Source organism: Carcharhinus amblyrhynchos, chromosome 15, assembly GCF_965287045.1.
Source record: "Carcharhinus amblyrhynchos chromosome 15, sCarAmb.v2.hapA, whole genome shotgun sequence".
Taxonomy (NCBI): domain Eukaryota; kingdom Metazoa; phylum Chordata; class Chondrichthyes; order Carcharhiniformes; family Carcharhinidae; genus Carcharhinus; species Carcharhinus amblyrhynchos.
In genome coordinates, this window is record NC_137338.1 from 78,294,250 (window position 1) to 78,306,400 (window position 12,151).

The 12,151-nt window shown below is 55.0% G+C and overlaps 1 protein-coding gene across 1 annotated transcript in view; it reads right to left on the reverse strand.

The window, feature by feature from the left end:
- Positions 1–1,638: 1,638 nt before the first annotated feature.
- Positions 1,639–12,151, reverse strand: part of LOC145353499 (protein bicaudal D homolog 2-like) — a 36,333-nt gene continuing 25,820 nt past the window's right edge. The window contains exons 3-8 of the mRNA XM_080204307.1: positions 10,491–10,643; positions 9,560–9,994; positions 6,472–7,338; positions 4,549–4,700; positions 2,447–2,675; positions 1,639–1,920 (exon numbers count right to left, since the gene is read on the reverse strand). Coding sequence (XP_080060433.1) covers positions 1,906–1,920; positions 2,447–2,675; positions 4,549–4,700; positions 6,472–7,338; positions 9,560–9,994; positions 10,491–10,643 — 1,851 coding nt within the window. The 3' untranslated portion in view covers positions 1,639–1,905. The remainder of the gene's footprint in view (positions 1,921–2,446; positions 2,676–4,548; positions 4,701–6,471; positions 7,339–9,559; positions 9,995–10,490; positions 10,644–12,151) is intronic.

Sequence of the window (12,151 nt, forward strand, 5' to 3'; positions counted from 1 at the left end):
GGAGCCCATACCCCTTCACCCCCACGCTCGAGTTAGGGAGGGGTGGTGGTGGTGGTGGTGGTGGTGGGGGGAGGAGAGGGGGAATTAAACACAGCAGCACGAGGAAGGTTTAACTATCACCAGAGACAGAGACGTACGGGGACGAAGCGAGAGGGAGAGACAAGATGTTATTGTCAGGTAATGTCGAGGAGGCTGGGGAGGCAGAGTAACGGGGAGGGGGGGTGGGGGTGAATATATTACATACACTGTATAGAAGATCGCCAGCCCACCCGGAAAGCTGACCTTAAGGCTACATGGTGAGAGGGCCAGTGACCCACTGGGCACTTGCTTACTCGTGGTTAAATTACTGCTCCCGCGACTTCCTGCACCCCCCCCAACACACCTCGCGCTCAATTCCTCCAAAATCTTCCTCCAAAATGCTCCCCCCGTATCCTGCGCCAGAGTGAAAAAAGAGGTGGGGAGCATCGTGATGGGGGAGAGGCAAAGGTATCTATGCCTCCTTTTGCTTAAAACAGTCCCGACTGCCCAGGTCGAGTCTTTCTGCATCAAGGGGGCACCCGATTGTTAAGTTAGTTATTGGGCATGGTCTCGCACCCCCCACCCTGGGCAGGGAAAGGACGAGGGAAATCAGCGTGGGAGCACAGAGTCCTACAGTGCAGAAGGTGGCCATTTGGCCCATCGAATCACAATCCCAACCGGATTCTATTCTCTTAACCCCACACACTTACCCTGCTCATCCCCCTAACACTAAGGGGGCGACTTAGCACGGCTGATCCACCTGGCCCGATCTTTCGGGCTGCGGAAGGAAACCGGAGCACCCGGAGGGAAACCCACGCGGACACGGGGAGAACTCCGCGCACACGCAGTGACCCGAGACCCGAGGAAGCGAAGCCGGGTCCCTGGCGCTGTGAGGGAGTAGTGCCAACCACTGTGCCACCCTACTTCCCACTTTCACTCCGGGTGCCGGGGAGGATATGGGTGAATCGATGACTGCAGCTGGGAAATAAACCGTATTTTAATTCCACCCCCCCCCCCACATCCCGCACACCACAGGCGGAGTTTTTGACTTGTTCTCCCTCGACGTACAATTAACTGGGAGCAGACGTCCACTACCGCATCCCCCACCCTCCGCTCCCCCAACAACAACCCCAAAAAGAATAACAAATGTCATTATCTTGGAGCACTGGCAGTCCCTTGCGGTTTTATTTTCTTTCTGAAGTGTTGGGAGGTGTCCCCGGGTTTTAAGCATGACTGGGGGACTGAGGGGGGGAGGCAGCAAGTGGCGGGGGGAGGTGGAGAAGAGTGGGCAAAAAAAGAGATGAAACCAAGTTGTTTCTGTCCTAGCCGAGGAAGGCTAACAGGACGGAGGAGGGTGAACGACGGCTGGGTGGAGAGCCGCGCGCAGCACGGCGTATCCTGTAGTGCCCCCCCCCCGGAATACTGACGGACACGTCCGGGAGCAGGAAAAAAAAGTGGGAGGAGACGATGGGCTCCCTGGAGATAGAAGAGAAAATTAAGACGTGTGCAAAGGTCGAGCCGCACGGGTTGGCTTGTTCGCTTGGCTGATTGTGTGGGTTTTCGTTTCAGGAGAAGGTTCTTGTTGGGGGGGGGGGGGGGGGGGGGTGGTGGGGGGCAGCAGGGTCAGGGAGGGGGAAGGTCTGGGCAGCCGCTGTGTTGACACCTGTCCCCGGTGCACCCTCTCCCCCCTGCACGACACATGGCCCCGTCCTCCGCTGTGTTCTGCAGGTGATGTTGAGCGATGGTGGTTGTTCCAAGTCATCGGTGGTGGGGAGGGGGGTCGTTCGAGGTGGGAGCGGAGAAGGAAGGCAGGGGGATTGATCTGGGAGCACAATCCCACACCCCACCCTGACCCACCACCTCCCTCGGTCCTCCCCTTCCCCCAGCTCAAATATTCTGCTGCTGTAAAAAGAACACAAAAAAAAAGGGGTAAAATTACTCAGATCGGCGACAGCGAGGAGAGCCACTCTAAACATCGACGCGGATGGGCGAACGGAAGCAGCTACATGAGGCAGGGGGAATGGGATCATCACCTCACACGGAGCAGGGTGGGGGATACCCAGAATGAGGGAGGGATGGAGGGGACTGAAGGAGGTTACAGAGAGAAAAGGGAGGGTGAAAATGAAGGTCAAGAAAGTAAAGAATTTAAGAGTCAGAGAGACTTCCATTTCCCCCGTGTCCTTCACCAGGTCAGGACGACTTGTATCCCCGACAGCCAATGGCGGGGGGTGTGGTTGAATAGCCATGGAAGCACAGCAAGATCCCACAAAGCGCTGAGTGAATGATGTTTAGCTGTCACCGATCACAGTGGGCTCGTGGGGTCTGACCGCCGCCAGGCAGCTGGTAGGTTTCTGAAGGGTCAGTGGTGTCCCCAATCCCACCACCACCACCCCACATCCTGGCCCGCTCTGCCACTGTCCCTGCTTACCTGCTGGCTGGTCCGGGCTGCTCGGGGCTTGTTCTTGGAGTGGCTCTTTGTCCGGCTGTAGCTGTGCCGGAGGTGCTCGGGTTTGGGGTCCTGGTCCTCGAGCCGCTGGGTCAGAGCCAGCTTCTGCTGGATGGCCATCCGCAGCAACGAGTTCAATGTCTTCTTCTCATCCTCCGCTGCTGCCAGCTGTCGCTGCATCTCATCCAGCTGTGTTACATACTGATCACATCTGGGGAGGGGGGGAAGGAGCAGACATAATGGGAGAATGTTAACGGTATTGCTCTCTGTGAATGGCCGTACCCATCAGCCCTCGATTACAACGCTTGTCGATGTGGCCAACAATATTCTCTGAGGTTCAATGTAGCCAACGCCCGCTGCCCTGTGCCACAAAGCAATGCCCCCCACTCTCACCACGTACCGCCTCCATTTCAAATCCAAATCCTCGTAATCTACGTCTGTAACCTCCTCCAGCCCTCCCCGTCTCTGTGACCTCCTCCAGCCCTCCCCGTCTCTGTGACCTCCTCCAGCCCTCCCCGTCTCCGTGACCTCCTCCAGCCCTCCCCGTCTCTGTGACCTCCTCCAGCCCTCCCCGTCTCTGTGACCTCCTCCAGCCCTCCCCGTCTCTGTGACCTCCTCCAGCCCTCCCCGTCTCTGTGACCTCCTCCAGCCCTCCCCGTCTCTGTGACCTCCTCCAGCCCTCCCCGTCTCTGTGACCTCCTCCAGCCCTCCCCGTCTCTGTGACCTCCTCCAGCCCTCCCCGTCTCTGTGACCTCCTCCAGCCCTCCCCGTCTCTGTGACCCCCTCCAGCCCTCCCTGTCTCTGTAACCCCCTCCAGCCCTCCTTGTCTCTGTCTCTCTCTGTGCTGCCCACAGGGCGGGTGGGAAAGAGATCAGTCTTTGATAGGGCACATGACAGGACCAGCATTTAACTGCCATGCAACCCCCTCCCCCCCCATACCCAATGAGGGGGTGACAGGGTGAGGAGAGGGGAACCATTTGGTCTACATTTTGATTTGGTCTACCATGAGACCAAGGTGGTGTACTCCCTTCCTGAATGGCTGCAGTCCATCTGGTTTGAGCTTCTGTCGCTGGCAGCCATTTCAGGGGAGGTTGTGAAGAATCTGGGGGTCTGGAGTAGGCCAGACTGGGGTAAGGACAGCAGATTTCCTTTTCCCCTAAAGGGGGCATTAGTGAACCAGGAGGGCTTTTACGACTATCGAAGATGGTTTCAGCCTCTCCCACAGCAAGCCTAGCTTTGCAAATCTGGGTCTTTATTTTTAATTAATCAATTCAATCCATTCCATTTAACTGATTCCCCACTCAACATACTCCTGCACTGCACTGCCTCAGAAACTGAACTGGGGACACAGCCACATAAATACTGTGGTTCCCAGAGCAGGTCAGAGGCTGGGAATCCTGCGGAGAGTAACTCACCTCCTGACTCCCCTCCCAAAGCCTGTCCACCATCTACAAGGCACAAGTCAGGAGTGTGATGGAATACTCTCCCACTCGCCTGGATGAGCGCGGCTCCGACAACACTCGAGAAGCTCGACACCATCCGGGACAAAGCAGCCCCCCCACCCCGCTCGATCGACACACTAACCACCCACCCTCGACACTCACTCCCTCCACCACCGACGCACAGCGGCAGCAGTGTGTACCGTCTACAAGATGCACTGCAGCGACTCACCAAGGCTCCTTCGACAGTGCCACCCAAACCCACCACCTCTACCCCCTAGAAGCACAAGGGCAGCAGAGACACACATACCCTGCCCCCTTCCTCCCTAACAGCACTGTGGGTGCACCTACACCACACAGGACTGCAGCGGGTTCAAGATGGCGGCTCATCCACCACCTTCTCGAGGGGGGCAATTATCTTAGAATTCCTACGGTGCAGAAAGAGGCCATTTGGCCCATCAAGTCTGCACCCACCACAATCTCACCCAGGCTCTATCCCCATAACCCCATTTATTTACCCTAACTGGTCCCCCTGACACTTGATTTAAACCCCCTCCCCTTTGACCTTCTCTGGTCTGAGTGGAGATCCCAGTCTCTCTCCACAGGAGACGGGAAGGTCGCGGGGTTGGGATAGGGCAGACTAACCTGCTGGCGAACATGGAGCGGAGAGAGGAGAAGGTGGCAGCGTCTTCCTTCAGCGCCTTCAGCTCGTTCCTCAGCTTCACCATGGTGTCAGATACCAGGCACTTCTCATTGTCGTACTTGCTTTTCAGGTTCGACAGAGCCACTTCTGCAGTCTGAGGAATGGGAGGGTGGCAGAAAATGGGGAGAGGGGGGTTGGAAAAGGTACATCACTGTTACTTCCTTCCTACCACACAGCACAACCTGTCACACTGAACAAGAATCCGGTTCTCCATGGCCACTGCAGCCACACAGGGGTTCATTCATTCACGAGGCCTGAGCATTGTGGGCAAGGCTCAGCATTATGCCCCCACCCCCCTCATCCCCAAGCCATATTGGCAAGCACTGCTGCCTCACAGCACCGGGGACCTGGGTTCCATTCCTTCCTCAGGTCATTGGCTGTGTAGAGTCTGCATGGGTTTCCTCCCACACTCCAAAGATGTGCAGGTTAGGTGGATCGGCAATGCTAAATTGCCCCAAGATGTGGAAGTTAGGTGGAGTGGCCATGCTAAATTGCCCCAAGATGTGGAAGTTAGGTGGAGTGGCCATGCTAAATTGCCCCAAGATGTGGAAGTTAGGTGGAGTGGCCATGCTAAATTGCCCCAAGATGTGGAAGTTAGGTGGAGTGGCCATGCTAAATTGCCCCAGGATGTGGAAGTTAGGTGGAGTGGCCATGCTAAATTGTCCCAAGATGTGCAGGTTAGGTGGAGTGACCATGGTCAACTTTCTCTTAGCGTACATGGTTAGAGTAGGGGATTGGGCCTGGGAAAGACGCTCTTTTGGAGAGTCGGTACAGACTCGATGGGCCAAATGGCCTTTCCTGCATTGCAGGGATTCTCTGATTCTCTTTGATTTTATGAATCTTGATGCATGAATGAGCATCTCTCTTGGGCCACTGCGGAGGGCAGGTTAAGGAGTCGCCCACATGACAGGAGCTGCATGTAGGCCAAACCAGGTGAAGGTGGCAGATTTCCCACACCTACCGGGCACGTGCGAAGCAGGTGGCACCATTTCAGAGGCTTGTCACCGATCTACTTAATCAATCAGATGTAAATACTCCCTCAGCTGCTGGTGGGGTGTTTTCCAAACTCTCTCCCATCATTGGCCCAGGACTCTGGGTTACTGGTTCAGTAATGTAACCATGAAGCTCCTGTACCCACATTTCTGGAATGGGCTTGCACATCTGGCTAGGTCTAGTCCTGCCAATTATTACTCTCTTCGCAAGGCAGTGTGACAGGGCAGAGTCTACATGGTGTTGTGAAAGGCAAATCGTGTCTAACTAATTTATCATTTGAGGACCTAACTAAGAGGGTGGATAGAGGGGAACCAGTAGATGTGGTGTATTTGGATTTTCAAAGGGTATTCTACAAGGTGCCACATAAAAAGCATGAGATGAGAGCTCAGAGTGACAGGGTGAAGATATTTGCATGGATAGATGATTGCCGACCAACTAACAGGAAGCAGAGAGTTAGGAAAACAGGACATTTTCAGGTTGGCAAACAGTGACCTGATGAGTGTCGGAGGGGTCAGGGCTGAGTCTCAACATTCACCATCTATAGTGATGTCTGGGACAAAGGGAGCAGCTGTATTGCAGTCAGATTTGCTGACAATATACTGAAGATTGGGAAAGAAAATTGTGAGGAGGATACGAAAGGTCTGTACAGGGATGTTGACGGGATAAGGGATGGCCAAAAGGTTTGGTGAGAGGGGTGTAACGTGGGAAAAATGTCCAGTTTAGCAGGACGAATAAAAAAAAAGCAGAGTATTGCTTCAATGGAGCAATACAAAACAGATAAGAGCACGGCAGAGGCAGAAAGAGACGCGCGCGCACACACACACACACACTGAGCAACTGAGAGCGACGCAATGCAGGGTGGCCCTCCTTACCTGTTTATTAGCCTTCAGGACGGTACGCAGTGTGGCTATCTGCTCCCGCTTGGTGCTGAGAAGCGATTTGAGTTTCAGCACCTCCTCGATCAGTGCCTCCTTGTCCTTGTCGATGCCCGGGGAGAGGAGCTGCAGAGCTGCCCTCTGCCGGGAGGCCTCCACCACGGCCTGCAGGTGTTTGATCTGACTGCGGATCACGGCGCTCAGGTTCAGGATGTTGAGGGGTTCCCGCTGGCTGTCCACAGCCTCGGGCACGGGGGAGGAAGGGAGCGAGCGTGGCGACAGGTCCCCCCCGCTGCTGCCGCCGCTGTCGGGTTCGGTGGGAGGCCTGCCGAAGAGGTCGGAGGAGCGCCGGCGGCGAAGGGGGGGCCCCGGCCGGCCCCGGGACCCCTTGACAAAGTCCAGCGTCACTCGGTTGGGCGTGACGTTGTTGCACAGACAGACGTGGTGGTAGAGGCCGGCCAGCTCCTCGCTCAGCGCCGCCAGCTCTTCGTGGGCGCGGCTCAGGCTGCCCTGCGAGTCCGATGCCACCTTGGCCACGGCTCGTAGCTCCTTCTGGAGCCGCGTGATGCACTCCTGGTCCTCCTGGCTACAACGGGCGTGCAGCTCAATGTTCTCCGTCAGCTCCTGGGATTCCCGCCTCCAGAGCTCTCGTTCCTCCACCAGCCGCCCCTCGCACGCCAGGTACCTGGCCTGCAGCTCCTGTAGCTCTGTCTTCAGCTGCCCAATCTCTGCCAGCGCCCCCTGGTACTGAGCCTCCAGGCCAGCCGATACGTCCCCCTCCACCACCGCCCCTCGGCAGTGAGCCTCCAGCCGCCTCTGCAGCTCCTGGACATCGGTCAGCAGGGACGCCTTCTCCCGCTCTGCCTAGGGAAGCACAGACACACACATATACGTCACTTCGAACCATTCCCCCTCCCCTCATTCCCCCTCTCCCCCCATTCATTAGGAAGCAGAGGCCATTCGGCCCCTTTCCGGCCACTGGGGCTGATCTCCCACACTCCGCACTGTTCTCAAGGCCAATAAGCAGGAAAGGAGGGCGACCCCGGACTGTGTCTGTCTATGTCTGTGTCTCTCTCTCTCTGACTCTTTCGAAGGAGCTTCAGCCCTCGATTTCACCCCCCACCTCACTGTCCCGAAAATCTCACCATCTCCTGTCTCGAATATACAGGCTAGATCTCGGGGCGGGCGGGGCGTCGAGGATTCCAAAGACCCTCAAAGAGATTCCTCCACATCTCAGTCCAAAGTGGCGACCTCCTCATCCGGAGACCCCCTTTCCCGCCTGCAATGGCAAAGCGCAGAAACCCTGGAGAGTCTGTGTACCTAAAAGGCATATTCAGCAAGGCAGCTTTAATATGCAAGATAACACTAGTGGGGAGGCAGTGGCATTGTCACTGGACCCAATCACCCCAGGATTAGTCACAGAATCCCCCCCCCACCGTACAGAAGGAGGCCATTTGCTCCATCGAGTCTGTACTGACTCCCCGACAGAGCCCATCCAATGTCCTATCCCTCTCACCTGCACATCTTTGGACACCAATTTAGCAAGGCCAATCCACCAAAGAGATTTGGAATCAAAAGTCTAACGTGACCACGAAACCACTGTCGATTGTCGTTAAAAAAAACCCCCATCCGGTTCACCAATTTCCCCTTTAGGGGAAAGGAAATCTGCCGTCCTTACCCCGGTCTGGCTTACCCATGACTCCACAGATCCCCAGCGATCCCCAATACCCTCTGTAATGGAGGGCAGTTAGGGATGGGCAATAAACACTGGACCAGCCAGAGAGGCTCGGGCCCTGTGGATGAGTCAAAATCCTGGACCATAGAACATAGAACCCTACAGCGCAGAAAGAGGCCCTTCGGCCCATCAAGTCTGCACAATCCCACCCAGGCCCTACCCCCGTTTCCCTACATATTAGACCCAATAATCTCTCTAACCTACGCATCCCGGGACACGAAGGGGCAATTTCTTAGCATGGCCAATCACCTAACCCGCACACCTTTGGACTGTGGGAGGAAACTGGAGTACCTGGAGGAAACCCACGCAGACACAGGGAGAATGTGCAAACTCCACACAGACAGTGACCTGAGCCAAGAATCGAACCCAGGACCCTGGAGCTGTGAAGCAGCAGTGCTAACCACTGTGCCACCGTGCTGCCCTCCCTAACAGCGCTGTGAGTGTACCTCCACCACACGGGATTGCAGCGGGTTCTAGATGATGGCTCACCCACCACCTTCACAAGGGGGCAATTAGGGATGGGTTTGAGAAGTTGAGTAAAATGTTAGAATAGTTCTCAGAGGTGAAAATACTGCACTATTCCTTTTAAAAGGTGATTTTTTTTCCCGAAAAATGCAAGTGTAGATAGAGTACCCAAAGTGAAACATTTGCACCGGAAGGCAAGACAGTAGCATTGGCAAGACAAGGCATTTGGGTTTTTTTTAAATTCAGCCCATCAATTTAAATCAGGCACTTGGATACCAGCAACCTATTAGATTTAAATTTGATGGTTTAGTAAACTGGGACCAATCCTGTTGTGGGAGATATCGATATGTTGTCACAGGTATAAAAGAAAGTAGGCAGTGGGACAAAAGGAGAGAGCAACTGCCACAGCTCATAGCTACTAGCTCAAAGCCTCATCTAGATAGTGAAGAAGACAGAACAATCAACGGAGAAGGCCTAAAAAGCTCCGGAAGACATCAAACCGGGTTATAATTTAAAGTGACTAAAATTCTATTTTTTGTCTTAATAAGTGGAATGGAAATTGAATTTGTCTAAACAGCATTCCATTGGAATAAAGTTTTATTGGGATTGTTAATAGTTTAGTTAACTTGCTCACTGTTACATAAATAAATAGTTGCTTGTTGATTTAAGAGATTGTCAAGGAATTATTTTGATTTAATCACAACAAGTTACTGAAGGGCAGATCGTACCACTTCACACTCATCTTTGAGTGGTTAGGTGTTATTTTCTCGGGGGTGGTGGGGGATTTACCTCCACTTGATAACAATGGACGATGAATGATGACCCAGCAGAGAGCGAGAGTGAGCCCCCCACCCTCCCCACCTCCCCCCCACTCAGCACCAGTACCTGGACCAGTTGCTGTTTCAGCTTCTGCATCTCGGAGAGGCTGAGCTCACTGAAGAGGTCGGAGACGAGGCCGGGAGCGGGCTGGAAGGCTTGGCCAGCCCGTGGGGTGGACACCTGGATGTCTCCGTTCAGCTGGCTGCAGGAGCCCTGCTGGTAGCCGCTGTCCAGCTCGTCCTGGCCGGCGCTGTCATCCAGCCGCAGTTCCTCGAAGTTGGCGTGCAGGTTGCAGACCGAGCTGCTGGAGTTGGCGTAGGCCGAGAGCTCCTTGCGCAGGACATTCTTCTGCTCGCGCTCAGTCCGCACCGTCTCCAGGGCCTCCTCCAACTGCCGCTCGACAATGTTCCTCAGGCGATTGGCCTCCTCCAGCTGGCTGTGCAGGATCTCAATGTCCTCCTCGCGCTGTTTCATTTCATGTTTCAACCCTTCAAACTCCACCTGAGAAAGGGAGAGAGGAAGAGAGGGAGGGAGAGAGGGGCAAACAGCATCAACTCAATCCCCAATCCCAGGCTCAATGAGCAACAGAGCAACGTACCGTCTCGCCTCACCTCAACATAAATCTGTGTCTCGGAGCACCCGTGCCCTCGGAGGGGTCAGGGCAGAGGGAGGGCCCGCGCCCTCGGAGGGGTCAGTGCCAACAGGCAGAGAGGGGGGAAAAAGGGGAACAGTGCGTGTGTGAGAGGGGGAGAGGGAAAGGGAGAGGGAGAGAAGGAGGGGGTGTGGGAGGGGGAGAGAGAGAGAGAGAGGGGGGCTGAGAACAACCAGGAAGAGACATAGGTGAGAAAAAGTGAGAAGTGTTGTACAGGGAGTGTTTTGAAACGTGCGCACAACTGGCCTGGATTAATCTTGGTTGGCCAAGAGGCAGGGGCAGAAACACAGGCACGAAACTGACGGGCCAAATGGCCTGTTTCTGGTGTTAACCTGTTCAACGTACCTGGTTCTCCCTGAGTGTGGAGACCAGTTTCTGCAGAGCGATGTTCTCCTCCTCGAGCTCGGTACAATCCTGGAGTTGCTGGCTCTCGCGCACCTTGGATTCCTTGATCTCATCCCTCAGCTGGCACTTCTCCAGTTCTAGATTCTCACAGAGCTGTCAACAAAGGAGGCGGCAGACAAAGCGGAGTTAAAACAGGTTCAATCAGACAGCGTCTGGCAGCAGCACTTTATAAAGCACAATCACACATCCCTGGCATAGTTCCCAGCAATCTCCTCCTGTTAACCTGCTCTGCTCCAAGGAGAACGCAGGGCTAAAAACAGAGAGGTGGAGTGTAATGTGGGAAGGTGTGCACTTTGGCAGGCTGTGGAACTCTGCGGTACAGAGGGCTCTAGGCATCCCGGTGCATGAATCACAAAAAGGTCATTGTGCAGATACAGGAAGTGTTTGGGAAGGCAAATGGTAATATTGTCCTTTATTGCAAGGGAGGGTGGGGGGTGGTGGTGGGTGGGGGTGGTGTGTGTGGAAATAGAGTATAAAATTTGGGAAGTCTTGCTCCAACTGTACGGTGTGTTAGTACTGCAAACAGTTCTGGTCTCCTTACCCTTACTTAAGGGGCAGGAATGAGGGCAAGTGGGAGCGGGCGAGCGCGACAGCGGGAAAAGGGAGCGGGCGAGCGCGACAGCGGGGAAAAGGGAGCGGGCGAGCGCGACAGCGGGGAAAAGGGAGCGGGCGAGCGCGACAGCGGGGAAAAGGGAGCGGGCGAGCGCGACAGCGGGGAAAAGGGAGCGGGCGAGCGCAGAGAATGAGTGCAATAAAAAACAGAGGGGGAGAGAGAGAGAGACTGGGTGGAAAAGATTGAGGAGAATGGTTCTGGGGATGAGGGGACTTCAACCCCCTGGATAGACTGGGAGAAGTTGGGAACATTCTCTTTGGGAGAAGAGGAGGTTGAGGGAGATTTGATCGAGGGGTTCAAAATCATGAGTTGGGGGGGGATTGGGGTCCAGGACAGAATAGAGAGGGAGAAACTGTTCCCGTTGGTGGGAGGGTGGGGAACCAGAGGGGGACACAGATGGGAGGTGATTGGAGAAAGAAGTGACGGAGACACGGGGAGAGAGTGTTTCACACAGCGAGTGGTTAGGATCTGGAAGGTGCTGCCTGAGAGTGTGGGGGAGGCAGGTTCCATCAAGCGTGTGAGACAGAGACACACGGGGAGAGCGTGGGGGGGTGGTGCGTGGAGAGAGAAAAAGAGAGGGGGGGGGGGAAGGGCAGGTCAGGGGGCCTCTTTCTGTGCTGTTGAATGGATGGTAACAATGAATCCTCACAAATCACGGAGACCGACACTGACACGTTCTGACAACATCTGTGTCGCCCAATTGTCCAATCGACAAACAAACCCTTTCAACAACTTGCCTTCGCTGAGAAGAATCATTACCCAGACAGCAACAGCCTGACGGTTACTGGGTGGTCATTAACAACTCTCCAGCAAGAACCGATGTGTGCACAGCAAGATCCCAGAGAGTCTAACTTGTCTTTTCAGTCAGGTTGGTTGATACGATAAATATCGGGCTTGCCGGACACCGTGAGACCCCTCGCCCCCGGGTAGCGGGTCCCACAAACTAGACCGAGTCTGAACTACACAGACACTCAGCAACTCCTCCCAC